This window comes from Callithrix jacchus, chromosome 5 (assembly GCF_049354715.1).
Source record: "Callithrix jacchus isolate 240 chromosome 5, calJac240_pri, whole genome shotgun sequence".
Classification (NCBI taxonomy): domain Eukaryota; kingdom Metazoa; phylum Chordata; class Mammalia; order Primates; family Cebidae; genus Callithrix; species Callithrix jacchus.
The window spans coordinates 120,101,910-120,128,197 of record NC_133506.1 but is presented as its reverse complement, the minus strand read 5'-3'; the positions used below and the strand labels follow the sequence as shown (position 1 = coordinate 120,128,197).

The 26,288-nt window shown below is 55.5% G+C and overlaps 1 protein-coding gene across 11 annotated transcripts; it reads right to left on the bottom strand.

The window, feature by feature from the left end:
- Window positions 1-1,073: 1,073 nt before the first annotated feature.
- STARD3 (StAR related lipid transfer domain containing 3) lies at window positions 1,074-26,095 on the bottom strand. Of its 11 annotated transcripts, none has more exons than XM_078374347.1 (17): window positions 26,009-26,095; window positions 17,336-17,410; window positions 16,083-16,223; window positions 11,338-11,607; window positions 8,118-8,195; window positions 7,676-7,753; window positions 7,503-7,556; window positions 7,001-7,118; window positions 6,374-6,472; window positions 6,093-6,148; window positions 5,672-5,764; window positions 4,954-5,016; window positions 4,701-4,796; window positions 4,319-4,398; window positions 4,123-4,227; window positions 2,871-2,964; window positions 1,074-2,426 (listed from the first exon to the last, which is right to left on the bottom strand). In XM_078374347.1, exons 4-17 carry the CDS (start codon window positions 11,554-11,556, stop codon window positions 2,322-2,324), a joined length of 1,338 nt encoding a protein of 445 aa, XP_078230473.1. In that variant the 5' UTR covers window positions 11,557-11,607; window positions 16,083-16,223; window positions 17,336-17,410; window positions 26,009-26,095; the 3' UTR covers window positions 1,074-2,321. The 11 variants fall into 11 exon arrangements, with proteins under 11 accessions (XP_078230473.1, XP_078230471.1, XP_078230472.1 ...); XM_078374345.1 differs by lacking the exon at window positions 16,083-16,223 and adding an exon at window positions 13,248-13,335; XM_078374346.1 differs by lacking the exon at window positions 16,083-16,223 and having other exon boundaries at window positions 17,336-17,445.
- Window positions 26,096-26,288: the final 193 nt, after the last annotated feature.

Here is a 26,288-nt window from a genome sequence, read left to right as displayed (position 1 = left end):
CTGGTGTCAGATGCTATAAGCAGAGCCAAGACTCACTGATGGGGGGACACCAGACCCAGGGCAGGGGTTGGGGTACTGGATGCTGGCTGCCCCCTGGTCAGAGGTCTGAGGCCTGGGGTCCTTGGGGCAAGGCCTCCAGGTGCCTGACATTCCTCAGACAATGTCTCAGGCCAGCCAATGCCCAGCCTTGTGCACCCCTGGCACTTGCCCTCTGCCCCACCCACTCCCCTTTGCAGGGAGGACAGCAGCTTGTCTGTAAACAGAGCAGGACTAGCAGGAACTGATGCCCTCTCTGGGCTCTGTACCAGGGCTGCCAGGTCCTGCCTTGGCTGTGCTCTCCTCTGCCTGGGCTGAAAGGCACATCCCCAGACTGGCCGTCAACCAGAAGGGACAGTGCAACCACGTCCTTAGGCATCTGGACCGTCACCCTCCCCACACCAGCAGGGGCGGAGGAAGTCAATTCCATACCTGGGACCCTGGGGCATGAGCCTTGGCCAGGTGTTTGCCTTCCCCATGGCTGGTGGTCAGAGAAGTGGTCTCTTAAGTCAGGCCGGTGGGGGTAGAGGGGGGTCCCAGTTCTACCCCAATACTGTGTTGGGTGAAATGGAAATCCAGGGGTTCTGATGGGTGACAGCCAGGCCTGACTCAAGACTTAGATCAGCCATACATAGGCTGTGTGACCATGGGTCAGTCCCTGCCCCTCTCTGGGCCCCTTTCCCCACTTTCTGGCCATTATAAGAGGAACAGAAGAGCTCTGGAGCCTGCCAGCTCCAATGTGCCACCTGGGAGGGGTCTGGCTCTCCTTCATGGGGAGCAGGGAGACAGATGGCTGTGGAGACAGCCCGGCACCCAGGGATAGCAACTCATGGTGCAAGAAGCTGGCACACAGGTGGTGGGCATGGGGGGGTGAGAAGTGAGGACCCTGCCGAGTGGACAAAGCAAAGGACAACGGGAAAAGCGGTGACGGGGGCTGAGTTCAGGACCCCGTGGAGACAGCAGAGTACCCAGAAGGTCAGGCCCATGGGCACCCACCTGGGTGCAGAACTGCAGACTATTGATTACTACGCACTGTGCCCGGTTCTTCATATCTTTTAATCTCGTAACAACCCTGTGACATCAGTCCCATTTTCATAAAACAGGAAGCAGAAGCTGAGAGAGGTAGATTTGCCCAGGGCCACACACCTAGGCAGGACTGAGACAGTCAGTGTCCACCTGGCTCCGAGGAAGCTGGCTCCGCTGGAAGCCTGCAGGCAGGCCGGCCAGCCAGAAGGGAGGAGGGCAGGCAGTGGCCTGGCTCCAGCCTGCCATCCAGCTCCAGGCTGCCCCTGGTGTGAGTGCGGTACAGGGAGAGGGGATGGGTGAGTGGAGTCTGGGAGCTCCAGAGCTCCAGGTGGCCGGGATCCCAGAGGTGCCTCAGAGACCCTGAAGCTCAAGCCCCACCTCCACGCTAGCAAGATAGTCAAGGCTTGCTGTGGGCACTGCCAGGTGCCCACACCCCTACCTCCAATCCTGGGCTAGAGACTTTGAAGCTAAGGCCTGACAGGGGGTGGGGCATATTTTTCTGACCAGTCATTGGTTCAGTTGAATAGGTCAGGAAACGGGGTGGGGAGGGGCATGTTCCAGGAACTGGCTCCCTGGCTCTGCCCTCCTGTGAGCCCCTGAGAGGCTATGATGGGTCTCCGTCTTCATCCAAGCTGCTGCCTGCCTTCCTCTCCCCTCAAGAGGCAAGGCAGCTGGAGGGGTTGGGTTTTATTTTTTTTAGTTCATATTTTTAATTGGCTTAAATTACAGAGGTCCCCCAGAAGGCCCTGGGAGGAGGGGGACAGCCTGGGAGAGGCAGAGATTCACTGCCAGCAGCCCACCCCCACCTGCCACCCACTCCCCCACAAGGGTCCCAGATTCTTTCAATAACCCTAAAAAACCAATGACAGTGCAGGCAGATGAAGGGCTCCTTCATCTTCACATGGGTGACAGGCTGCCCTGCCCAGCCCAGGGCCCTGGCCCTCCCCAGCCAAGTCAGGAGCCCAGCCCAGACCCTGCCCCTGGCAAGGCGGGGGACAGCAATCTGCTACTCCAGGAGGCAGGACACCATGTAAACATGAGCAGGCCAGACCCCGCTTCCTCCAGCCAGTGGAGTCCCAGAGTCCAGTGCCCCACACCACAGCCTGCTCAGGCAGTCGACTCCAGGCACTGCATGGCTCGGTGGAGGGTGGCAGCTTGGGGCCACGTCCTGTGTGGGCAGCTGAAGCCCAACTGGCCCCCTTTCTGGCTCTGCAAGTGGTGGCGACAGGACCCTGGCCCGCAGGGCGGGGGGGGCACGGTCACACCCGGGCCCCCAGCTCACTGATGCGCTGCCGCAGGTGAAAGGCAAATTCAAACATGGTGGCCGCGAGGCTCTGGTGGATGAGGTACCGGGGCAGGCGGCCCTGGGGGAAGGCAGGCAGAAGTCACCTGATGGCCTCGCCTCAGCAGGGTCTCCCCTTTGCAGCTGGCACCAGCAGGGGGGCTCTGGGCCAGAATGCAGGTGCAGCTCTGGAATCCAGCCTGGACTGCCCTGCCCTTTCCCCCTCACCCCTGGTGGGAAGAACATGCTGTGCCTGGCTCTTGGCACCAATCACACAAACAGACCCGTGTGGGGCTGGGCTGGCCACCAGCCTCGGGACTCAGAGGTAAGAAGGGGGCACATGTCCTACAGCAACTCAGGGCTAAGAGACCATCAGGACCCTGACCCACATTTTCAAGTAAGAAAGGAGGCTGACATAGGGGAGGCCCAGGTATGGCAGAGAACCTCCAAGGTCACATAGTAACCAAGACAGCAGCAGCGTTCCCTCCACTCCACGAACCCACCTGGTGGCCCCCCAGCACCCCACCTTGAGATCTGTGTTAAGAATCCAGATGAAGGTGCAGACGCGGGGGTTGCTGGGCGACTTGAGCACAATGAAGCCCCCAGGGCCATTCTCCCCCCTATGGAGAGAGGCATCACTGGGGGGACTCTGGAACAGAGCGAGGCCCTGACAGCCCCCGTGCCCCCACCACTCACACTCCATTCTTGGCCCAGCTGGGACTGGGCTGGAAGCAGGAAGGCAGAGCTACCCTGTCAACAAGGCTTAGCACAGGTGTCCCGGGGCTGCAGAATCAGCCCCCCACCCCACCCACTGTGTGATGCTCGAATCCTCCTACAACAGCTTGTCGGTGCTTGCACACCCCCAGGGGCAGGAAGCTCACCACCTTCCCAGCCCTCATCCACTCTGTCCAGAGATTCTAGGTCGGCCCTGCTACAGCAGAGTAGGCGGCGCTGGCACTTCTTACCCCTTCCCCTTCAGGCGGGGATGCCTACTCAGGAGGAGGCTAAGCCTGGGAGCCACAGTTCACATCCCATCACCATTTCATTCCCCCTTAGCACCATTGAGCATGCCTAAGCCCACACCAAAGATAAGGAAGTTGGCACCCAGAGAGGAAGTGAGCTTGCCCCACTCCCAGCAAGTTTGTGCAGTGCTCAAAGCAGAGCCCAGCGTCCTATCAAAGAACAGTGCTCTCTGCTGGAAGGAGGGGATGGGGAAGAGTGGGGTCTATGGGGAGGGCTATCCACAGCACCACAGCCTAAGACCAGACAGCAGAGAAGACTCCAGAAGCCCAGGCACAGGTGTAGAAGACCATAACTCCTCTATCTCTGGGGGACTCCTGAGCCACTCCAGAGAAAGGTGAGGGAGTGAGGACAGGGTGAGTAGGAAGAGAGCGGACCCAAGTCTCCTTAGGCAGGAAAATGAAACCCAGGATATGTGCCTCGTGCTCAGGTCAATCAGCCCAGAGTGACTACACAGCTCTCAGGCCCCTTCCCTGTACAGGTCCCCATCCATGGTCTACCCCAGCCAGCCACCCCTGTACATCCCCTCCAGCCTTGGTGGCTTGGTTCCAGCTGTCTGCCACCCCCCACCTCCATAGATAGAGCAGCAAGATTAGCAGGATTAGTGGCCGGGAGGGGCAGAGCCCAGTGGGGCAGGCAACAGGAACGCAGCCTCAGCAGGGGAAGTGCCCAGCCGTACATGCTGTACCCTCCCTGCGCTGCTCAGTGCTCCCAGGGGAGGGGCTGGCAGGGGTGACCCCAGGCAAGTCGAGGCTCACCTGACATATTTGTGTGTTGGGGGCTTGGCACTGTGTGTGGTGGCGATGCCTGATGACAAGTAGCGGTCCCTGCGCCGCTCAATGCGCCGGACATTCACAAAGTCCCTGGGGAGGGGAGGGTTAGATCAGGGGACACTGACCCAAGGCCAAAGTGCAGAAGGCCTGGCTGAGCGGAGGGAGCCTGGCAGGGACTCACCTTGGGGAGACCACGCCGCCCGCAGCCCCTGCAGACACGTCGTAGGAGATGAGGGTGTTGTCTTCCACTCGTTGCAGGATCTAAAGGTCATCAACAGGGACGTGTGGAACAGGCCGCCCCAGGAAAACCCCAGGGATGGGAGCCCCTCAGGCCAGCCTCCTCTGGACGGACCCCTTCACTAAGAGCTATTGTCATCTGCAGGCCCTGGGCAGCGCCGGATGAGCACTCCTCCTGCCCTCCTCCCGACCCTCTCGAGCAGGCACTGTTACCATCACACCCATTGTACAGATGGGACAGCTGAGGTGCGGAGTGCTTCTGTGATCCCACTGGGGCGTGACTGTTCCCCGACCAGTGCCCTAAGAGGCGGCCAGGTGGGGCTCACCTGGCAGGCGGTCACTGTCTTGTTCCACAGCACCATCTTCTCAGGCTGCAGGATCACCTCCTGGTACACAAGCTCCGCAGGGCAGGGCAGGAAGGTCTGGGGCAGAGCAGCAGAGGGCTGGGTGCTGCCAGATGGGCTCGGGGAGACCAACCCTTCCCTCTTGGTGGGGGGCACCCATCAAAGGCTCCCTTGGCCCCTTCCTGGAGCCACCAGTGCTGTCTGGGGCTCCAGGACACCCAATCCTCTCCCTCACCTTCAGGATGAAAGTCTTGCCGTGAAAGGGTACTTCAATGGTGTACACGGTATCCCCATATTCCTGTGGCAGGGACAGAGGTGGCAGGGAGGAGAGTGGAGGCAGGGGATGGGCTGGTGGCACAGAAATGGGTGACAGGCAGGGCAGGTTTTTAACAGCTCAGGATGGAAACCTCCGGGAGTTTGGGGACATCTGAGCAGCCGTTACAAAACAGAAGCTCCCGACAAACCCATGGCACTGGCGGGAGAGACGCTTTTGATGCTGAGTTAAAAGATGCAACCATGAAAAACCATGTCTCCAGGCCAATGGGGCTGCCACAGGAACCGGCCAGAGAGGGGGACTGGGGCCTGTTTCCCTGTTTTCTAAGCTCTCTACGATCTTTGTAGATAATGTTGTTTTGATCATGAAACGAAACACCGGATGCAGGCAGAAGCCTGGCGTCCCCTTCAAAGCCTGGAGCTGAAGGGCAGAGCAGCAGGAAGTAAAGACAGGGTGCGTGAAGGGGGGCCGAGGGGGATGCTGGCGGGGCTACAGTGGGGTGGGGGGGAAACGTCCAATCCAGCCCTGCCTCCTGCCAACCTGAGAGCCCAGCTCCCTCTCTTGGGGCAGGAATATGGCTCCAACCCATGTAATCCTTGGGTTTCTTCCTTAGGCCTCAGAAAAGGGAGTGGAAACACCTAATGCTCGTGGCAGAGTCAGATGGGAGAGGGCTTCTTACATTATTCTTCTCAAACTTCCAGTTGTCTTCCTGGGCCAGGATCTGGTCCACCACTGCTGCGGCCTCCCTTCCCTGGCGGACGTACTCCCGCTCCTGGATGGAAGCAGGAAGCAGCGGGGGTCGGCCTGGGGCCCACAGCCCACTGTGTTCATGGCCTGTTCTCTCTCTAGACAAGCCACATGGGGGCTCTGGGCTAGTCTCCCTGGGCCCTGCAGGCTTGTGGCTGCTTGTCCTGTGGGCCCAGGCATGAGGCAGACCCAGGGGGCTGGACTGGGGGTGGGGCAAACACTCAGATGGATGGGCACTAACCCAGGTTCAGCTTCCACTGGGAAACCCCCCCGCCCTGGGCTGAGCCCCACACCTCCCTCTTCCAGGTGCCCATTCCAAGGGCAGAAGTCGGGGGTAGTAGGCAGACAAATACCTGAGCAGAGAAACTTTTCTTTCCAGCAGCTTCCTCATCTGATTCACTGTCAGACCCTGCAGAAAACAGGCACAGATAACAATGGCGGGGGTGGGGAGCGTGGGGAGGTAGTGGGGTTCAGGAATGTGAGTGCAAGGACGTGGGGGATAAAAGTGTGTGGGAGAGGGTTGCTGGCTTTCCCCAGGGAGCCTGATAGAAGAAATAGAAAGAACAAACCCAGCCTACCCCTTTCCCCACAAGGCCCCTCCCTGAAAGCAGTTCCCCCACACACCAGCCCTCACCTGCAAAAGATTCTGGGGGTGAATAGAACTGGCCCTCAGAGAGAGCGCCGGAGAACAGCAGGGCTCCACGGGCAACAGCAGCCTGGGCAGCAAGATACCCTGGAGGGGCAGACATGGGGCGCCACAGCCCAGACCCAGGACAGTTACACCCTAGCAGCCTGGGGCACCCCCACCCCAGGTTCCCACTCCGGCTACTGGGGCCTGCTTAGAGGTGGCAAGATGCCTCAAGACCTCTCACCAGGCACGGTGGCTCACACCTGTAATCCCAGCACTTTGGGAGGCTGAGGCGGGAGGATAACCTGAGGTCAGGAGTTCGAGACCAGCCTGGCCAACATGGTGAAACCCCATCTCTACTAAAAATACAAAAAAATTAGCCGGACATGGGGGCGGGCACCTATAATCCCAGCTACTTGGGAGGCTGAGGCAGGAGAAGCTCTTGAACCTGAGAGGGGAAGGTTGCAGTGAGCTGAGAATAAGCCATTGCACTCCCACCTGGGCAGCTGAGCGAGACTCCGTCTCAAAAAAAAAAAAAAAACAAAACACCAAAAGACTGACTCTCATGCCCACAATCCACCTCTCTTGGGGCTTTGGTAACCCTCACTGCACCCCCTACCCGTGAGCACTCACATCGATCCTCTTCGGCCTCCTGGGGTAGGACTTTGAAGTCAAGGAACCAAGTCTCCAACCAGGCGAGGACAAAGGAGACAATGGGGAGCAAGTAGCCAAATGCCCCTTTGCTGAGCAGCTGTGGAGGGATGGGGCTGAGCTCCATGGCAGGGGTCACCCCAACCCAGAGCCCCCCTCCAGCAGCCACCAACTCTAGCCAGCCGAACTGGCATACACCCCATTCCTAGTAGCAGCTTCCTGGGAACCCTCTCAAGTCTGCAACAGGATAAACTGGGGTTAGGCTGGAGAAAGAACTTTCTGAATCTTGGGGCTTCAGGGGGCTGAGTCAGTGAAGCAGGTGAAGAATGATTCCTTAGAGATACCAAAGGACAGGATTCAGGATTCCCTCTCCCCCAACCCAGACAACAGGGACAGACACCCCAAATCAGAGAAATGCTCCTCTCCAGAAGCACACCACTCAGGTCAGATGCCCACCAGACCAGCCAGACCCTGAGCTACTGACCTCAGAGAGGATGACCTTGACAATAAGGAATGCACTGGACACCAGCGTCGTGACCTGCCCAGGGAAGGGATGGAGGGAGGGGGAAGCAGAGGCTGGGAAGTGAGTCCTCCTCCATCCCATCCCTTCCACCAGCCCTGCTAGGGCCCAGGGCTGCCAGGAACGTGGCATCTTACCGCAATCACCCACCAGTGCTGGAGCCGCAGCACAGCATAGCCCAGGAGCAGTCCAGAGAAGCGAAAGAAGGCCAGGACCTGGTAGGGGATGGGAGTTAGGCAGTCACAGGAAGCAAATGTCCCCCACCCTGCTGCAGGCTGATCTCCCCTCCAGTCCGGCCCCCATGTTCCCTCCCCGAGGGCACGCATGCCTCAGGGGACAATGACTGACTCAACGTTTCTCTGGGAAAATTTGCATGTAACCCTGGACTGGGGTCTTATCTTCCCTCTCCTACTTGGGGCTCTCTGAAGGTGGGGCTTTGTGGAGGGAAGGTTTTAAAGACTGATGGCTCCCTAAAGATGGGAGCTGAGTCTGATCAGACTGGATATCCATGCCAAGAGGAGAACCCAGCAGAAGTCATTTCCCTGCTCAGGGTCCCCAGGATCTCCCACGGCCACTCACAAAGATGTCAAAGAAGGAAGTTTTAAAGTTGTACTGGATGATCTCCTGCTCCAGGTTCTTGCGGATGCCTGTGTTGGTCTGTGAGAGGGAGACAGGAAGAGCTCTGCAGGTAGATGCAAGGGCCTGGGGCTGCCCCTTCCCTCCCAGAAGGGACAGGAGGTAGGGGAGGGGGAACCTGGAGGGGAGGCTGTTGGTACTAAGCCACCACCTAAGGGGGCCCCTGAAGTACCAAAGGAGCTCAGTCCAGGCCAGAGACCTAGGCACCAATACCATTCCTCTAAGGGTTACAGGCTGCCCTGAAGGACAGGGCTAGGTTCCAGCACCCTGCCTAGGAAGGGGCAACTTGGAGGCTTCAGGGCCATGCAGGGGAGGCAGTGGGCCCCGCACAGGGCCAGCAGAAGGGCGCCGGGAGCCCACCTCTGATTCCATCTCCCTCCCTGCACTGTGGTGCTCCATCTTCCCAGCCAATAATCTATCTGGGCTGATGGGGGCTGGGGTGGGCAGTGGTGTCAGACGGAGCCTCAGGTGGCAAATCAATTGATTAGGTTTATGCTTAATGGGCAAAATCCATCATGCTGCTGGAGAGGGTGAAGTGGAGAGGGAGTGGATGTGTCCTTGCCCCTGTCCCTACCCCAGCCCAACAGACATTTTCACCAGGACCCCGAGGCCTTGGCCCAGACTCCAGTGTCCAGAGGTCTGGCGGACTGGATGGACACCAAGCCAGACTGTGGCCTGACTCTTTGGAAGGACTGGGGGTGACAGGCCTAGACTTCTTCAGGTGGGGCACCAACCCTGGAGAAGGGAGGACAGAGGGGACTCGGAGTGATGGAGCCCAGGAACCCTGGGGAAGAAAACCCCTCACAACTGCCTAGACTGGGGCTTCTGCTCTCCGGCAGGGCAGCCAAATCTGAGGGGCTTGTTAAAGATACAGATGCTCCCCCACTGAGCACACAGCCCCACCACATGCCTCTACCTGAAGCCCACTGCAGCCCCCCTGAAATCCGATGCCACCTCTCCTCTGGCTGCTGGTGAGGCCCCAGGCCTGCCACCCACCCACCCGACCCCATCCGACCCACGCCACCCAGCCCTCCGAGTACTCCTCAGACTCCGTCCTGGGCTCTGCAGCCCCCTCCACCCTCCGTCGCTGGTCCTCAGAGCACTGTCCTCCTCCCTCTTCTCTCCAGCCTGGGCACCCACTGGTGCTGACCGGATTTCGGCCAGGTTTCAGCCCCTGCTTTGCTACACTCTGGCTGCAGGTCCCTGGCTCAGCAGAACCCTACTGAGGTCCTTGTAACCACTGGGCAACACAGACTCAGCCTGTAGCAAACTAAAAATATATATGCTCCCAAATACAAAAATAAAACTACAAGACTGAAAATCAATACAATTTTAATTAAATGTCTGCCAAGGGAAACATCATGCTGCCTTTACTAATTGTTCAATCCCGTATTGTGGAATTTTTCATGCCATTTGAAAACAATTGGTAAGTTAGATCTTCTCACTTTGCAAGAATTCCCAGGTACCTGTGAGGACTGCAGAGCAGCTGCAGCTGACACAGCCAAACAACTTCAAAGGCACAATTACAGAGGCCAGGCGCGGTGGCTCATGCCTCTAACCCCAGCACTGTGAGAGGATGAGATGGGAGGATCACTTGAGCCCAGGAGTTTGAGACCAGCCTGTGCAACATAGTGAGACTCCATCTCTACCAAAAAAAAAAAAAAAAAAAAATAGCCAAACATGTGGTGTACCTGTGGTCCCAGTTACTGGGGAGGCTGAGGTGTGAGGAACCCTTGAACCTAGGAGGCAGAGGCTACAGTGAGCCATGATCACACCACTGTACTCCAGCCTGGCTGACAGAGTGAGACCCTGTCTCAAAACAAAAAAAAAGTAAAATTATCAAAATATTTTCGGCTCTCCTTGGGTAAGGAAATATGTACTGAATGAAGGGTGCAGGTAAGTTTTAGTGTCTGCTTTGATGTTGGATGGGAACTTGAAAAGGAATTCTGCCTAAGACCTCGGAAGCTCTGCAGAAGGCCCTGAGCCTGCCGGTCCACAGCTTTTTTGGGGTGAGATGGCCCCTGGGGCCGTCCATGGTCATGGGTCCAGCTCCCTGAAGGTGCCAGCTCATCTCCGGTGCACAGTGGACAGTCACCCTCAGAGCCCCGTCTCTCCCTCCAGTTCAACGTGCCCAGAGTCAGACTTATTCTCTTTGCCCTGAGCCAGCACCTTCCCCGAGCTCATCACTTCTATCAACAAGACATCGTTTTCTTGTCACATAAGCTTGAGACCTGGAGGAAGGGCCCTTGCCATCCAGAACTCTGATGGGGAGCCCATGCTGCTGAAGGAAAACGAGGGGAGGACTTGAGAGGCTGAGTCCCTTGCTGAGGTCACCAGGTCAATGCAGAGTGGAAAAGAACTGAGGAGCTAGAACAGAACTGAGCCTGGGGTACCCTGCTTCCAAGACTCCTGCCTCTGTGGGCTTGGCCCTGTGGGGAGACCAGATGAAGCCACTGCCAACGTGTTTCCGAGGGTGGGCCAAGCACAGCGTGGGGTAGAGGAGGGGCAGCATCTCATTAGAGCCACTGGGAGTTTTTCCCATTTTGCTTCCCACTGTGCCCTCTGCTTTTATTTACTTATTCATTTGAGTCAGGGTCTCACTCTGTCACCCAGACTGGAATGCAGTGATGCGATCATGGCTCACTGTAGCCTCAGACTTCTGGGCTCAAGTGATCCTCCCACCTCAGACTCCTAAACACCTGGGAAAACAGGTGTGACATCACAACTGGCTAGCCTCTGCTTTTAGCACAGAAACTCAAAAAACGTTTGCTGAATGAATGATTGAAGAAACGAATGAACGAACCAACTGGAGGCAGAGGGCAGTGTCAGGCAGCAAGAAGACAAACAGCTCCGCCAGAGCTGGGTCTCCCCCTCCTCCTCTCTCAGGAGCCTCCACTAGGGGGCAGTACGGAGCAGAGGCCAAGAGCATGAACTCTGGCCTTCAAACAGTGCATGCGGAGGGACCTTGGCCAAATGATACAACCCCTCCAAGCCCCATTTTCTTCATTCAGAAGATGAGAACCACTGTTGTTATCCTCCTAGTCTTCATTTTACCCAGCTAACCAACCCCAAAGGAGAGGCAACCCTCCCACGTGGCAGATGGACAAACTGAGGCCCGGGTAGCCCGAAACACAGCCTGTGCCCCCACCTCACCCCCACTCACATTCAGCTCGATGATCCAGAGCAGGGAGATGAAGAGCAGATCGAAGGTGACGAAGAGACAGAAGGTGCGGCGGACATCGGAGATGGCCCTTCGCTTCTCAGGCGGCAGAAGGAAGTGCGAGGAGAGGCTCTGGCTGTGGGACAGTGAGGAGCCCAGGGAGGCCAAGGCCGGCAGGCTGCGCTCCAAGTCTCCACCCAGCTCCCCAGGCAGCTTGCTCATCCTGGTGGGCCCTCACCTCAGGGCAGGGAGGGTGGGGCCTCAGCAGTGGGGCTGGGGGCAAGGCAGAGGCAAAGTCCTGTCAATCTCCTCCTGTCCCTCCCTCCACAGCCCCCAGGGCCACCATTGGCTCCCAAACACATCTGTCCACACACTGGGTCCCAAGCCCACGGCCCAGGGCACTGTTGCCCAAACCTCCTCCACCGGCCTGGCTCCCAGGCTGCAGGGGTGAGCATTCGGCTAACTATCTGTCCTTCCTGGTGCTCCCTGCCCCAAGCCCAGCAGCCACACCCCGGAGGGCTCTGGGGTCCCTCAGCTGGGCACCTACCCCCTCCCAGATGCCTGGGGCCACAGCCTGCTCCTGCCAGGCCTATCCCTGAGCTCCAGTCTCTGGTCCTGTCAACAGCCTCTGGGCCTGCCACCACCCCCAGGAGAAGAGGGCCCCAAGCTCTGTTCTTTGTTTTCCAAGCACAAAGCCACATTCCCTCCCAACAACCAGCCTTCCCCTCCCACCCCCTAATCCATGGCAACTGGGAGGGCCTTCCTAGAGCAGTGTCTGTGTGCTTGGAGCTATGGAAAGCAGACATCTTGGTCCCTCTCAGCGCCACCACCCTATGCCCTGCCCTGCCCAGGCCCAACCACCACCATCTCTGCCTGGACCATTGCAATCTGCTTCTCATGGGTGGGCCTCCAGGCTGCCTCTCACCCTCCTGCTCTTCGCACAACAGCCAGCCTAGAGAACGTGCTCCAATGCCCTCCCAGGGTTCCCACCCTTCTCAGGCTAACAGTCTCCTCACCAGGCCCTCTCAGTCCAGGCCTACAGTGGCCTCTGCCCAGCCCTTCTTCCAGTCTTGCTGCCACTGCCACTCTGGCCTTCTTTTACATCCCTCAACACAGCTGCCCTGTCCTGCCTTGGAGCCTTGGATCTGGTGCTCCCCATGCCTGGAATGTTCTCCCACAGGCCTTTCAGGGGGCAGCTCAAAAGTCCTCTCCTCAGACAGCCTCCCACCCCTCTCCCCCTACTCACATTGGAACATGATAGGAAGCTGCCTTCCTTTGCTCAGTGAGCTGGGTCACTATCTGAAATGATCTTTATTGTTTTATTTCATTGTTTACCCTTCTCTCACTAGACTGTCAACTCCACAGCCTCAGGGGCTTTATCTGACATGGTCACTGCATCTCCCTGGTGCCCAGCACAATGCCTGGCACATCACAGGTGCTTTGTAATTGACTGCTGAATGAATGAATGCTCTGTGGGTCTCCTGGCCCTCAGCTCCATGCTACACAGCAGACAGGAACAGGCCAAATCCTAAAGACAGCAGGAAGCAGCTGCTCTCGAGGCCAGCCCAGTGCTCTGCTGCCCAGTGCCTACACATCCATGGCCACGCTCATGTCCATGGCCTTGTTCATATCCACTCAGGGCAGGGACGGTTCCTCTTCCTTTACAGAGACAACCAAGGCTCAGAGAGGCGAATGGACTTACCCAATCCCTTAACGCCCTGTGCCACCATGGGGCTCTCAGGAACCCCAAAGACAAAAGGAACCCTGGCACTCCCTCCCTGCCATGCAGACCCCAGGCCTAGGGTCTCTGCCCCATCCATTTGCTGGGCTCTAAGAGGCCCCATCCCTTGGGTATGAAGGAAAGGTCCCATTGAAAATCAGAGAGGAGCTGAAGCAGGGAGGCGAAAACTCACCAGCTTGGTGGGGTCTGAGCTTCTGGGACTTGACCAAGCGGCTCCCTCAGTCTTCCCACACCCCAGTACCAGGGAGTAGATTTGGGGGCTAGAGAAAGGGGGGCCCTAATGTTTGTCCCTGATCTTGGGAAGGCAAGGTCAAACCACTCTCCCGTCCTGATGTACCCCACCACACTTTTGCTATGTAGGCTACCTTCCTGGGCCCCTCAGTCTACCACGTCCAAAACAAGCCCAGGCCAGTTGGTGGCTGGCAGGAGGTTCTGAGCAAGCCAGCTCGTCCATCCCTCTGCCCCTGTGCAAGCCCCTCTAACAGAAGCTGACTGTTCGCAGCAGAGACTGGGGGCAGGGGAGGCGGAGGCACTGAGCCGAGGCTGCTCTCGACACCACATCCTGAGCCCCATGACAAGTTCATCTCCATAGTGCTGCGGAGAAGCCGGGCTCGGCTCTGGAAGGAGGTAGTGGAGAGGGGATGTGACAGGCCGCTGGCAATGGGACCCCAACATCCATCAGCCAGATCTGCGCCAGACTGCATGCTCAGCACATCCCTCACGGTGACGGGCCCAGCTCCAGGGCAGGTGACATTTCCCTGTCTCTGACGGACCTTTAGTTTGCAACCAGACCTGTCTCCCTTCCTCATTCTCTCCATCTCTCTCATCTTTCGCGTCTGTTTCACAAAGTAACTTTCCTTTCCATCTGTGTGGGGTTTTGTTTGTTTGGTTTTTTAAAGACAGAGTCTTGCTCTGTCAACCAGGCTGCAGTGCACTGGCATGATCATGGTTCACTGCAGCCTTCAACTCCTGAGCTCAAGCGATTCTCCCGCCTCAGCCTCCCAAGTAGCTGAGACCACAGGCACATACCACCATACTCAGCTAATTCATGTTATTTTTTTGGAGACAGGGATCTCACTATGTTACGCAGGCTGGTCTCAAACTCCTGGGCTCAAGGATCCTCCCGTTTTGGTTTCCCACAGTGCCAGGATTACAGGCGTGAGCCACCGTGCCTGGCCTATATTTCCTTCCAAGTGTTTTTTCACCCCCTCCCTTGTTCATTTCTGTCATTTTGGGTTTGTTTGTTTGAATTGATGGAAACTGATCATCTCACAGTTCAGGAGGCCGGAAGTCTGAGAAAGGTGTTGGGTGGGCCATGCTCCCTCTGACCCCTTCCTTGCCTCTTCCTGGCTCCTGGTGGTGTGCGAGCAATTTGGCGTGACTCGGCTTGCAGCTACACACACCAACCCGTCTTCACTGTCACGTGGTGCTCTTACAATGTGTCCGTCTTCACATGGCCATCTCCTTACACAGACACCAGTCATGCCGGGCCCACTCCAGCACGCCCTCACCCTGACTGATCACATCTGCAATGACCCTCTTTACAAATAAGGTCACATTCTGAGGTACAGGCGGTTAGGACTTCAATATATCTTTTTTAGGGGGTCACAATTCAACCCCTAACAGTAAGAGATGGGGTGTTCTTGAAGTCCTGGGCTCAAGCAATCCTCCCTCCTTGGTCTCCCAAAGTACTGGGGTTACATATGTAAGCGGTAACTTATGGTTTAGTGTCTGCTTTATCCTTCTATTTCTTTTGTACAACGGATATACTTCCTTTGTGTATATATATATTTTTTGAGATGATGTCTCTTGCTGTGTCACCCAGGCTAGAGTGCAGTGGCATGATCCTGGCTCACTGCAACCTCTGCCTCCCAGGTTCAAGCTATCCTCATGCCTCAGCATCCTAACTAGCTGGAATTACAGTCACATGCCACCATGCCCAGCTAACTTTGTATTTTTAGCAGAGATGGGGTTTTGCCATGTTAGTCAGGCTGGTCTCTATCTCCCGACCTCAGGTGATCGGCCCACCTTGGCCTCCCAAAGTGCTGGAATTACAGGCATGAGGCACTGCACCTGGACTTGTATTTCTTTTATTTATTTATTTAATTTAATTTTATTTTTTTGAGACGGAGTTTTGCTGTTGTTACCCAGACTGGAGTGCAATGGCACGATCTTGGCTCACCGCAACCTCCGCCTCCTGGGTTCAAGCAATTCTCCTGCCTCAGCCTCCCAAGTAGCTGGGACTACAGGCACACCACCATGCCCAGCTAATTTTTGTATTTTTAGTAGAGACGGGGTTTCACCTTGTTGATCAGGATGGTCTTGATCTCTTGACCTCATGATCCACCCTCCTCAGCCTCCCAAAGTGCTGGGATTATAGACATGAACCACCGCACCCGGCCCGGCCTTGTATTTCTTATATCTTTTCTTTCTTACATGGACAGGAGCTTACCACAGATGCTCTCTTGCTTGTTATTTTCTCACTAAACACTGTATCCTGGTGAGCACTCCACATTGGTTTTACATTGTCTTCCTCGTTCTTTGATAGAGCTGCTTGGTACTCCATTTTATAGACAAACCATAGTTTATTCAGCCTCCCATGAATGAGTGCTTAGATTTGTAATTCCAGAAATGCTGCAATGAATAACCTTGAGCATATACATATATATTCACGTTGTTGCAAATATATCTTCAAGACAGATTCCTAGAAGTGGTATTGCTGGGTCAAACTGCATATGTGGTGTGTGAGGTACTGCCAAGCTCCCTTTGCAGTTTGCACTCCCACTAGCAATGTACAAGAATGCCTGTTTCCCCACAGCCCACAGAACATATCGTCAGCCATGTCTGTCTCGATTTTTCCCCATCTGGGTCCTCCTCTCAATCTAGCTCCCATTTATGAGTCTTTCTCTCCACTCCATCCGTCTCTCCCCCTTTCTCCACGTTCTCTATCTGCCCCTCCCTCCCTCCCTCCTTCGTCCTTGCCTCACTTCCAGATGCTGTCGCTCACCTACTCCAGTCTACTTCCGTGTCTGTCTGTCCTTCCCTCCAACTTTCTCCCTCCCTGGGGACAGGACTTGGGTGGCAGCAGCTTGGGTGTGAGACGCACTTGGAGTGGCAACCACACTGACACTCACATGCCCAGACGTCCCTGTCGAAGCGAGAGACACAGATGGGGCTAGAGCAGAGGTGTTGCGGGAGCCCATGAGAGTCGAAGATGCCAGGGAGTGTGGGAGCCAAGCATGGAGGCTTGGAGGCAGGGGTGGGGGTAGCTGGCCAAGAGTCAAAGAAAGCAGCCCAGAGTCCAAATGACAGCCTTTAAGTAGACAGAGCACTGGTCCGGAGTTAAGGGACCTGTCCCCAAGTCTCCAGGCAGCCACTAATTCCGAGTAACGCTGGGCAAGTCCTTCTCACCACGCCTCTGTTTATCTGGGGGAAAAGTCAGTGGTTTCTTCAATCTTCTCCCTCTGCCTTTTTTAGAAGAGAGGATCTCACCGTGTCACCCAGGCTGGAGGCAGAGGTGTGAACTTTAGCTTTGACCTCCTGGGCTCAAGTGATCCTCTTGCCTCAGCCTCCCAAGTAACTGGGACCACAGACACATGCCATTATGCTCAGCTAATTTTAAAATTTTTCTGTAGAGATGAGGTCTGTATTGCCCAGCTGGTCTTGGACTCCTGGGTTCAAGAGATCCTCCCACCTCAGCTTCCCAAAGTCCTGGGATTACAGGTGTGAGCCACCACCCCGGCTATAAACCAGGTCCTTTTCAAAGCAAGATAAACTTTTAAAATAATAATACCTTACTTGGAACCTCAACATTAAAAAAAACAGATAAAAACCAGACTGCTAGGGGTAAAGGCGGCTACAGAGTCCCACCTGTCAGCCTTTCCTCAAACTCCAGCATCTCCCAGAGTGAGGCCTCCTTGGCTGCAGTTTGAAAATGGGGCTCACTCAGATGACTCTGAAAGGCCTCTGAACTCCATCAGACCACCTGCCAGTCTAAGTGATGAAAACCCGCCTTGGCCTGGGACTACAGTCCCCAGAGTGCTCATCTCTGGCTGACTATAGGCTGCTAGGCCCTGAAGGCATAACAGCTAGTGCCAGCCCCCACCTACCCTCCCGATAAGGGGAGGCAGGAATGGGCGCTGTGGAGATGGCCCAGCCGCCACCCAGCCCCTGGGAGCAGCACTCTCCTGCCGAAAGAGCCCACTGGTTGCTGACACTGGCCCCTCCCAAGAACCTTCAGAAGTGTCAGGGGAACAGTACCTGTGGCGTGAAACAGTCGCCTGGGATGGCTGCAGACTTGACAGTCGACTGTCTGTGGAAGCTGAACTGCTAAGACTGGAAGGGAGGGGGAAAGTGGAGGTTTTACCATCCTAGGGTGGAGGGGAAAGGGGTGGGGAGGGGTAGGAAAGTCAGGTGTCAGGGCACAGCGAATTATCCCTGAGGCAAAGGGAAGAGGTGGGCACAGGCCCCCACACCCCTTCCCAGGCCTTCCCTTCCTCTCCCCAGGATACAAGAGTACCAGCCCCACTTGTATAGGGTTCTGGGTGGTGTGCTGGACTCAGGACAAACAGGAGGTCGCTGGTACGTGGAAAAAGGAATGGACTCTGAGGTCATGGTTTAAATCTCAGACTGCCCCCTTCCTAGCTGTGTGATCTGGGGCAAAGCCTAACCCTTCTGAGACTCAGTTTCCTCAGTTACATTAAAACAGGCAACAATAGGCTGGGTGTGGCAGCTCAGGCCTGTAATCCCAGCACTTTGAGAGGCCAAAGAGGAAGGACTGCTTGAGCCCAGGAGATCAAGACCAGTATGGGCAACACAGCAAAGCTGTGTCTCTACAAAAAACAGAAAAATCTGCCAGGCGTGGTGGTGCGTACTTGTAGTCTCAGCTACTCAGGAGCCTGAAGAGGGAGGATCAGTTGAGGTCAGGAGTTCAGGGCCAGCCTGGCCAACATGGTGAAACTAAAAAATTAAAAAAATAAGCCGGGTGTGGTGGCACATGCCTGTAATCCCAGCTACTTGGGAGGCTGAGGCAGGAGAATCACATGAATCTGGAAAGTGGAGGTTACAGTCAGCCAAGATCGCACCATTGTACTCCAGCCTGGGTGACACAGTAAGACTCTGTCTCAAAAAAATATAAAAATAAAAATAAAAACAAAGACCTTTTAAATAAGAAGGAAACTGCAAGCGGGGGAGGTTAAATACACTACAGTGACATGTAATAAAAATCACCTTAAAAGGCCTGTGTTCAGATCTGCACTCTACGATTCACCTGCTGTGTGGCTCAGAGCAAGCTCCCTAACCCTCTAGCCTGGTTCCTTCATCTATAGAAAGGCCGGGTTATTCCAGCTCCAGGCAAAGGTGAATTCCCAGGTTGGGGTAGGGCAGGGAGCGGAGGGCTGTCCTGGCTTGCTGCATAAGCTCTTAGGGGAGTGTAGGGGCTGGTCTCTACTCCTTTCTCTGGTGACCAGACTCTGCAATTCCAAGCTCCCACTCAGGAAGCAGCGACGGCTGCCCCCTCACACATACAGAAGAGGAAGGCAGCAGGATGGCTAAGCCACCTCCCACTTGCCCACCTCCAGTTACAAATCTCAGGCTGCAGAGCCACAGACAGGGTTCCTTGCTAGCCCTTGGTTGTACCCCAGGCCAGAAGCTCTAGCCACCTTTATTTAGGGAAGCAGCTCCAAAGCCTGGCTGACTGTAGCTCTCAGTAGCCATTTCCTAGCCAAGGCAAGTCTGCAAATTTTTTTTTTTTTTTTTTTTTTTTTTTTGAGACAGGGTCTTGCTCTGTCACCCATGCTGGAGTGCAGTGGATAATTACAGCTCATTGCAGCCTCAAACACTCCCTGGCTCAAGTGAGCTTCCCGCCTCAGCCTCCTGAGTAGCTGTGACTACGGGCAGATGCCACCATACCCAACTAATTTACTTTTCTTTTCTTTTCTTTTCTTTTTTGGTAGAGACAGGGTCTCACTATGTTGCCTAGGCTGGTCTTGAACTCCTGGACTCAATCCAGGAGTTCAAGCAATCCTTCCACTTCGGCCTCCCAAAGTGCTGGAATTACACCACACTTAGGCTTTTATGTCTAGCCTACGTCTGTGATTTGAACAAAGCCACCTATTCTCTGCGCAAGCCTCCACTGCTCCATCTGTAGACTGAGGACACCTATCTTGACCCTGGGTTGTCTGGGACACCAAAGGAGACAATGATGACGGTGACGTGCCTAGCACAGCGCCTGGCACCACAGAGTAAGTGGTTATCGTCTAACCACATAGACATTAACTACTGTCACTGCTTCGAGTCTCCTCGCCCTTCCCTACCTCCTAGCCTCCCAGGGAGGGCTGGGTCAAACTTTGCAGGTTCCAGCTACAGCTTATTTCACAGAGCTGTGCCCTGGGACTCAGGGGGAAGGGGAACAAGTCTCCTCCATATCCAAAGATGACTCACATCTCTGGGCAGAGTGGGTTCTCCAAATCCCCCAGAAGCTAGGGGGACAGGTCCTCCAAACACCCCCCCCTCCCATATTCCACAGGAAATGCTGGCACCAGCACCCCCTGCCCATGTGGGGACCCTAACTCAGTACAAATCAGGAAGGATCAGTGAAGCCGAGAGAACTGGACTCCAAGCCAGGAGATGGGTCAAATCTCAGATTCCCACCTTGCTAGTAACAACCTCACTGTGCCTCAGTCTCCTCCCCTGTAAAATGGGGCTAACAATATCACCTACTCCTTACAGATTGATATGGATTAAATGACTTAATGCAATGACCCAGAAGAGATTCTGACGCAGAGTGGTGGCTGCATGAGGGTTAGCTGGGATTACTTTCCTGCTCTTCTCCAGAGGAAGAGAGTCCTGAGCTCTGACTGCCTGGTAAGATGGCTTCAGGCCAGGGCTGGGGTTGTTTTGAGTCAAGCAGCCCTGTCAATGCCAGGTTAACACAGACTCTGCAGAGGGTAGAAGGCAGAGGCCCTGGGTGTGGAGGAGGTTGGCCTTGGTCTGTGTCCTGCTGCTGGCTGGCCCGGAGGATGCTGGTTAGGGGAACACAGGACAGCAGACCAGACAGGCTGCACAACATCCAGATGGGCCAGTGTAGAAGACACAGATCCAGCCGGCGGTGGCCCGCAGTGGCGCCCACAGACATCATCTCCTTAATGTTTCGCCCCTCCCAGAAGCTGCAGTGACGACTCATGGGAACGAGAGCTGCAAACAGTCCCCAGCCAGGAAGGGGCAGAGTGGAGCTGATCCCAGAGGCACATGAGCTTCCCTCATGCCAGGCTGGGACCTCCTAAGTACAAATGTTGCTCCCTGCAAGAGCCCTTGCTGGCCAGGCGACAGGGTGTCAAGAGGCCCTCTTTGGGCTCAGCAGTCATCTGGTCACACCTCCCTTCCACATCAGAACCATAAGTAAATCCTACAGTCTCTTCCTGCAAAATCCAGCCAGTAACTGCCCACTGCTCACCCACCACCATGTCACCCTGTGCAGCCCATCACCTCCACCTGCCACTCTTCCTTGCCCTCACCTCTTCAGCCTTCTCTCAAAACAGCAGCCAGAGGGATCCTGTTAAAAGCCAGGCCACACCTCTCCATGCCCAAACCTCCAATGGCTTCCCCAGAATAAAGGCCAAAGTCCCCACCCTAGCCTACAAGCCCTCCTCTTCCCCTTTCCTCTTCTCTTCGAGCCCTCTACTCCAGCCACACTGGTCCCTCGCTGTCCATGGACACATTAAGTGCGCTCCCTGTCCAGGGCCCTGGCACCTGCTGTTCTGATGGGTGCTTCTCCCCAAGTCTCTGCATGGCTTGCTCTCTCACTCCATTGAGGTCTCTATGCAAATGTCCCTTTGGAGAGACCATTCCTGAGCCCCGATTTAGGCCCTGCCCTGCATGCCTTATCCTGCTGCATTCTTCTTCACAGCACTTGTTACCCCGACATAGGAGACATTCACTGGTCTGTGTTTACTGCCCATCGCCTTCCACTGGAATGCAAACTCCATGAGAGCAGGTTAATTCCTGTGCTTCACTCACTGCTGCATGCCCAGTACCAGAACTGTACCAGGCTCATAGTGGGTTTCCAGGAAATGCACTGAACTGCCATTTACACCCTTCCCTATAGCAGCACATGCACAGGTGCACATGGACACTCATGCCCAGCCCGGAGAGCTGCCCCTCCCTGCCCAGGCTGCCTCTCCTGGAGCTGGACTCCAACCCCAGCCTGGAGAGCCACCCCTCCCTGCCCAGACCAGGGCACACCCTCTGCGGGGTCTTCCCTGCCCAGAGCCCAGGCACTCCGTCCACAAGAAGGCAAGGGGAACTGGTTTCCTGGGGGCCTCAGGCAGGCTGCCTGCTCCCCTCCCTGAGCCTGACTTGTAGGGAGAAGACTGGAGGTGAGTTAACCGTGAGTCTTTGATAACAGGGGAGGGTAAAAGAGAAGGGAGGACTCCAGATCCCAGCACTCCTCTTTTGCTATGGGGGTCAACACTCGCCCTCTCTACTCTGCTGACCATTGGCTGCTCCCAGGACACACCACGGCCCATTGCCTAGGCTCCCTGTTTCCTCATTCTGGAATGACCTCCTTCCTTCAGGGAGAACTCTGGCCCTTCAGAGGCTAGTTCAAAGAAGCTGCTGGGCAAAGTTTCTCCTCACCCTCCAGGCTCTCCTAACCTTTCAGAACTCTGGGTCAGCACTTATCACAGCTAGATATCTTGAGGCCATCTGTCCTAAGCCCTTGAGGTCCAAGTCACAGCCACAGTGCCTGGCCACAGTACAGGTCTAGTAAGTTAGCCAGTCTGTGGATCTGTAACGTCCACCCTGGAACAGGGGAAAGGGTGCAGGTTTGGAGTTGGGCCTCAGTCCTGGAGTCAAAAACTTGGGAGCAGGCTCCCAAGTAGCTGTGCCTACAGGCATGCACCACTGTGCCTGGCGAGGATGGCACATTCAGGGTCTACTGGCCCATGCCATCAGCCTTGGGACGCTTGACTTACTGGCTCTACTGTAGCCCCCCACAAAGGGTTTGGGAAATCCCCTGGAGAAGTGGGAGTGTAGGGAGAGGAAAACACAGCTACAATGACAAATAAGATCCTAAGCCAAAGCCTGGCTTGTTTCTCGTTTCCTTCTGGGGAAGTGGAAGAGGAAGAGTTAAGCCAAACAGAAACAAGACGCACCACCACACACTCCTCCCCCACCCCGGGGAGGCACTGAGGGCACAGTGTACAGGAAGACCCTAACACACTGAGATCTGCTCGCCTCCTTTCTCCCTCGTGCCAGGCCCTGTGAATCAGAGCACGGATGCCCCCAGCTCTGTAATTTCATGACCTGACCCACTCAGAGGCCAGTGAGTCAGGCCCCACCTGTCCGCTTCGTGCTGCTATGTAAACCAAGTTCCCAAGGTTAGTCTGGAAAGGGCCAGTCATATTCCGGGAGAGATCTCAGCCCTCTCAAGAAAAGGTCCCCATAGGGTGAGGGACAGGAGAGGTGAGGCGGCGGGGGGCGGTTCAGCACAGGATCCTCCAAGCACCAGCTGTGCCTGGACAAAGCCAGGATTAGCCTCTCATCAGCCAGAAAAAGGGACACTTACTCATCTTTTGTCCCACTGATATGGCAGCTGCCCCCTTGGAGGCTGGGACCCCAAGGCAGTTTCTGGGAGACTCGCAGACCTGGAGTCAGGAGACAGTTCTTTAAATCCCTGCTAAGTGACCGTGACCTTACCTCCCCTGAACCTCAGCTTTCTCATCTGTAAAGTGCAGCCAACAGGCTCTACCACTCAGTGGAACAAGCACAAGCTGCCAGGTATGCTGGGTTTTTGGTGTCACCTGCACTGCTCTCCCTTAACAGGTCTAGCTGTGTGAGAGCTCAACCTAATCCAACACACAGGTCCCGAGGGCCTACAGCGTGCGGGACACACCGCGAGGCCTGGGGGCCACAGGACCCTGTTCTGGTCCCTCAGGGATTCCGGGTCTGGTGAGGAAGACTGGCAGATAAATAATACCACGCTGTAATCAGCGCTTTCAGGGAGGAATGAACAAAGGACTGTGGGCTCCCAGAGAAGGGATCATCTGACCCAGGCTAAATGAGTGAAGTCAAAAAAGCCACAGGGAGGAGGGGCCATCTGACCCTGGCCTTGAAGTCAGCATCTCTCAGGGCAGGCAAGGAGGGTGGGCATTCCAGGCAGGCAAAAGAGCTCCAAAGAAGGCCCAGCCTGAAGGCATGCACAATGACCCTTCCCAGGGGGCCTGGCCCCAAACACCAGGTACTAGGCCTCCAGAGCATAGTTCCCCCCAGGCATGGTCCCTGCTGGCTCCCAAGTCAAGGGACACTTCCTCAAGGCCAATACAGGAAAGGAATCACCAACCTCAGCAGAGGACACTGCCTCTGTCTTCCTCAGTTCCGTCTCCCTGTTACCCTATCCTCCCACCACCCACTGGAGCTCTGTTCAGAGGACCCAGCCTCTGTCTTCCTCAGTTCCGTCTCCCTGTTACCCTATCCTCCCACCACCCACTGGAGCTCTGTTCAGAGGACCCAGCCTTCTGATCTCTGAGCCCACTCCAGCCTCTGCCTCCCTCTGGTAATATCCTCCCCTCGCTTTATAGCCCCCATTAACTGTCAGATTCTCAGAAGCCACCCCTGGCCTTTCTCTCCCTCTAATTCTCAGGAACTCTGTGTAGATTTCTCCAGATTTAATGCTTGCCATGTAACAAGCACACATTTCCAGATTGGCTTCCCCGAGCAGACCAGGTCTGGGCCTTTTTCACTCTTGAATCTTCACTCAATAAATCCAGATCCTGCCCCCAGTGTCCTCCACTCCAGCATGTTATTTATTGACAAAGAGCCAGGCTTGAAGTGGGGGCTGCAGTGAGTCGAGATTGCGCCACTGCACTCCAGCCTGGGCAGCAGAGCAAGTCTCTGTCTCAAAAAAAAAAAAAAAAAAAGAACCAGGCTCTACCAAATGACAGTAAGCCACATCGACCATCCTCAGGCAACTTATGAAATTAAAAATCATAACCGGTGAGCTGTGTTGTCTTTATATAAATAGTAATAACTGTCTTTTCATTTATTTATTTTAGAAACAGGATCTCACTCTGTCCCCCCACATTGGAGTGCAGTAGCACAACCATACCTCACTGTAACTTCAAATTCCTGGGCTCAAGAGATCCTCCCACATGTACCACCATGCCCAGCTAGTTTTTTAAATTTTTTGTAGCAATGAGGTCTCACTATGTTGCCCAGGCTACTCCCAAACTCCTGGCCTCAAGGGATCCTCCTACTTTGGCCTCCCAAAGTGCTGGGATTACACATGAGCCACTGCACCTAGCCGACTCACTTTAACGTATTGAGCATTCTTGTGCCTCGCACTGGTTTAAGACCTAAACATACAATATTTCATTCAATCCTCATAACTCTATGAAGTAGGGACATTCCTACCTCCATTTTACAAGTGAGGAAATTGAGACATTGATTTCATCAAGGTCACAAAACAGGTCAGAACCCAGGCAGTCTGATGCAGGAGTCTGCATTCTCAGCAACTACGCTATTATGGACAGGGTGCTAAGGACACAGAGGGGCAATAACCTTGGGAGTCAGGGGGAGGCAGTGCTGCCTGCACTGAAAAACATGTAGAAGGTGGCCCAGCAGATAAGAGAAGGAGGAGGTTTCCAAGCAGGGGGGCTGGTGTGTGCAAAGTCATGAAGACATGAACGGCGGATGTGGGCATGGCACATGCTGCAGTGCCATATTATTGGACCTTAGTATACACAAAGGAGACTGCTAGGGAAGAAGTCAGATTACAGAGAGCTGTGTAAATTGTGCTAGGGGTTCAGCTCATAGGCGATGGAAAGCCAGAAAACAAGCAAGGAATCGACACCACCAGACCCGTGTTCTAAAAAGATCACAAGAGTTACAGTTTGGAGACTGGGTTGCAAGCTGTCAGGGTTGGAGTGTTGGAAATCAACAATATATCAACAGCGTGGTAACAGAAGAGATGCAGTGGACCCAGGTTTGAAGGATGGTCAGGAAGTTGGCTGTACTAGGTCACTTTTAAGATGTGGGGCTTGAAAGAGAAGAAGAGACAGTGTAAGGTAATCCTCAGATTTCCAGCTGGGTTGGGATAGAGGAAGAATTAATCTGCACTGAAAAGACCAGTTCAAGTTTGAACCCAGTGAGCTCCATGTGAGGCAGAGCTGTCCCAATGACGGCTGGATGGGCAAACGTGGAGCTCCAGGGAAGGGTGGAGCTGAAGATGTGGATCTGAGTATTTAGTTGGTGTAAAGCTGAAGCCGTGGTGGTAAATGAGACCACTGAGATTCAGTGTACAGAGCGAGGGGTTGGGCGACAGAGGAGAACGTGAAACGGGACTCTGACCGACTATCTGAGTGGAACGAAGAAAACCAGGAGATACTGACTGAGGAAGCCAAAATCGGGGGTTGAGGGAACGTGTTATTAAGAATGAGTGTCCATGGCAATATGCACCTTTAAGAACTCAAGACTTAAAGGGCCCTTTTGATATCAGTTAGGAAGTTATTCACGGCCTTTTCCAAAGGAAGTTGGGGAGACACGGGATGGCAGTGAGACGCAGAGCTACGGGAATGCGTAGATGTTTTCCTCTAATCCCAGATCCCGACCCCTCCCCAAACCCGCCCGTGCTCACAACACCCAGACACCGTCCCGTCGCCTCTCCCCTCAGTTAAAACGGAGACTTTGGAAGGCGATCCCGAATGCACCCCCCGGACCCCCCAGGGTAGGCCGGGTCGCCTAGGGTCATTGCTGGAGACCCCGACCCGCGTGGGGCGGACCAAGGCCAGGGAAAAGAAGGGGGCGGAACCTGGGACGCGGTGGGTGTGGGAAGGGTCGGCCGGAACCCAGCACCGACAGCGGGCGGGGAAGCTGGTTCGACCGGCGAGAGACGGCCCTCGCATGCCACCAGCTTCCAGCGACCGCTCCAGGACCCACCTGCTCCATGTCAGCCACCGCCCCGGCTCTTCCCGCCCAGCCGCAGTTCGGCTCCGCGGCCTCGGTAGCGCCTCAGGGTAGAAGAAGATCTTCCGGCGGCGCCACTTCCGCAGCTGAGTCCGCCCCCAGAGCTAACCGGGACTTGCGTCCGCGTGAGGCCCCGCCCCTTCGCCCCGCCTCCAGCCCCGGCACTGCACGGAAGCGGAGGCGACAGCCGGAGTCAGACTTAAGTACCTGCCTAAGAGTGGGGGAAAGGGAAAAAGACCAGGGCCGTCGTTAT

Coding starts and splice junctions, on each gene's coding strand:
- STARD3 (XM_078374344.1), bottom strand. CDS start 11,556: ATGAGCAAGCTGCCTGGGGAGCTGGGTGGAGACTTGGAGCGCAGCCTG. Junction 7,754..8,117: donor CTTCCTTCTTTGACATCTTT/GTGAGTGGCCGT, acceptor ATCCCCTACCAG/GTCCTGGCCTTCTTTCGCTT. Junction 2,427..4,122: donor CCAACACACAAATATGTCAG/GTGAGCCTCGAC, acceptor GCCTTCCCCCAG/GGCCGCCTGCCCCGGTACCT.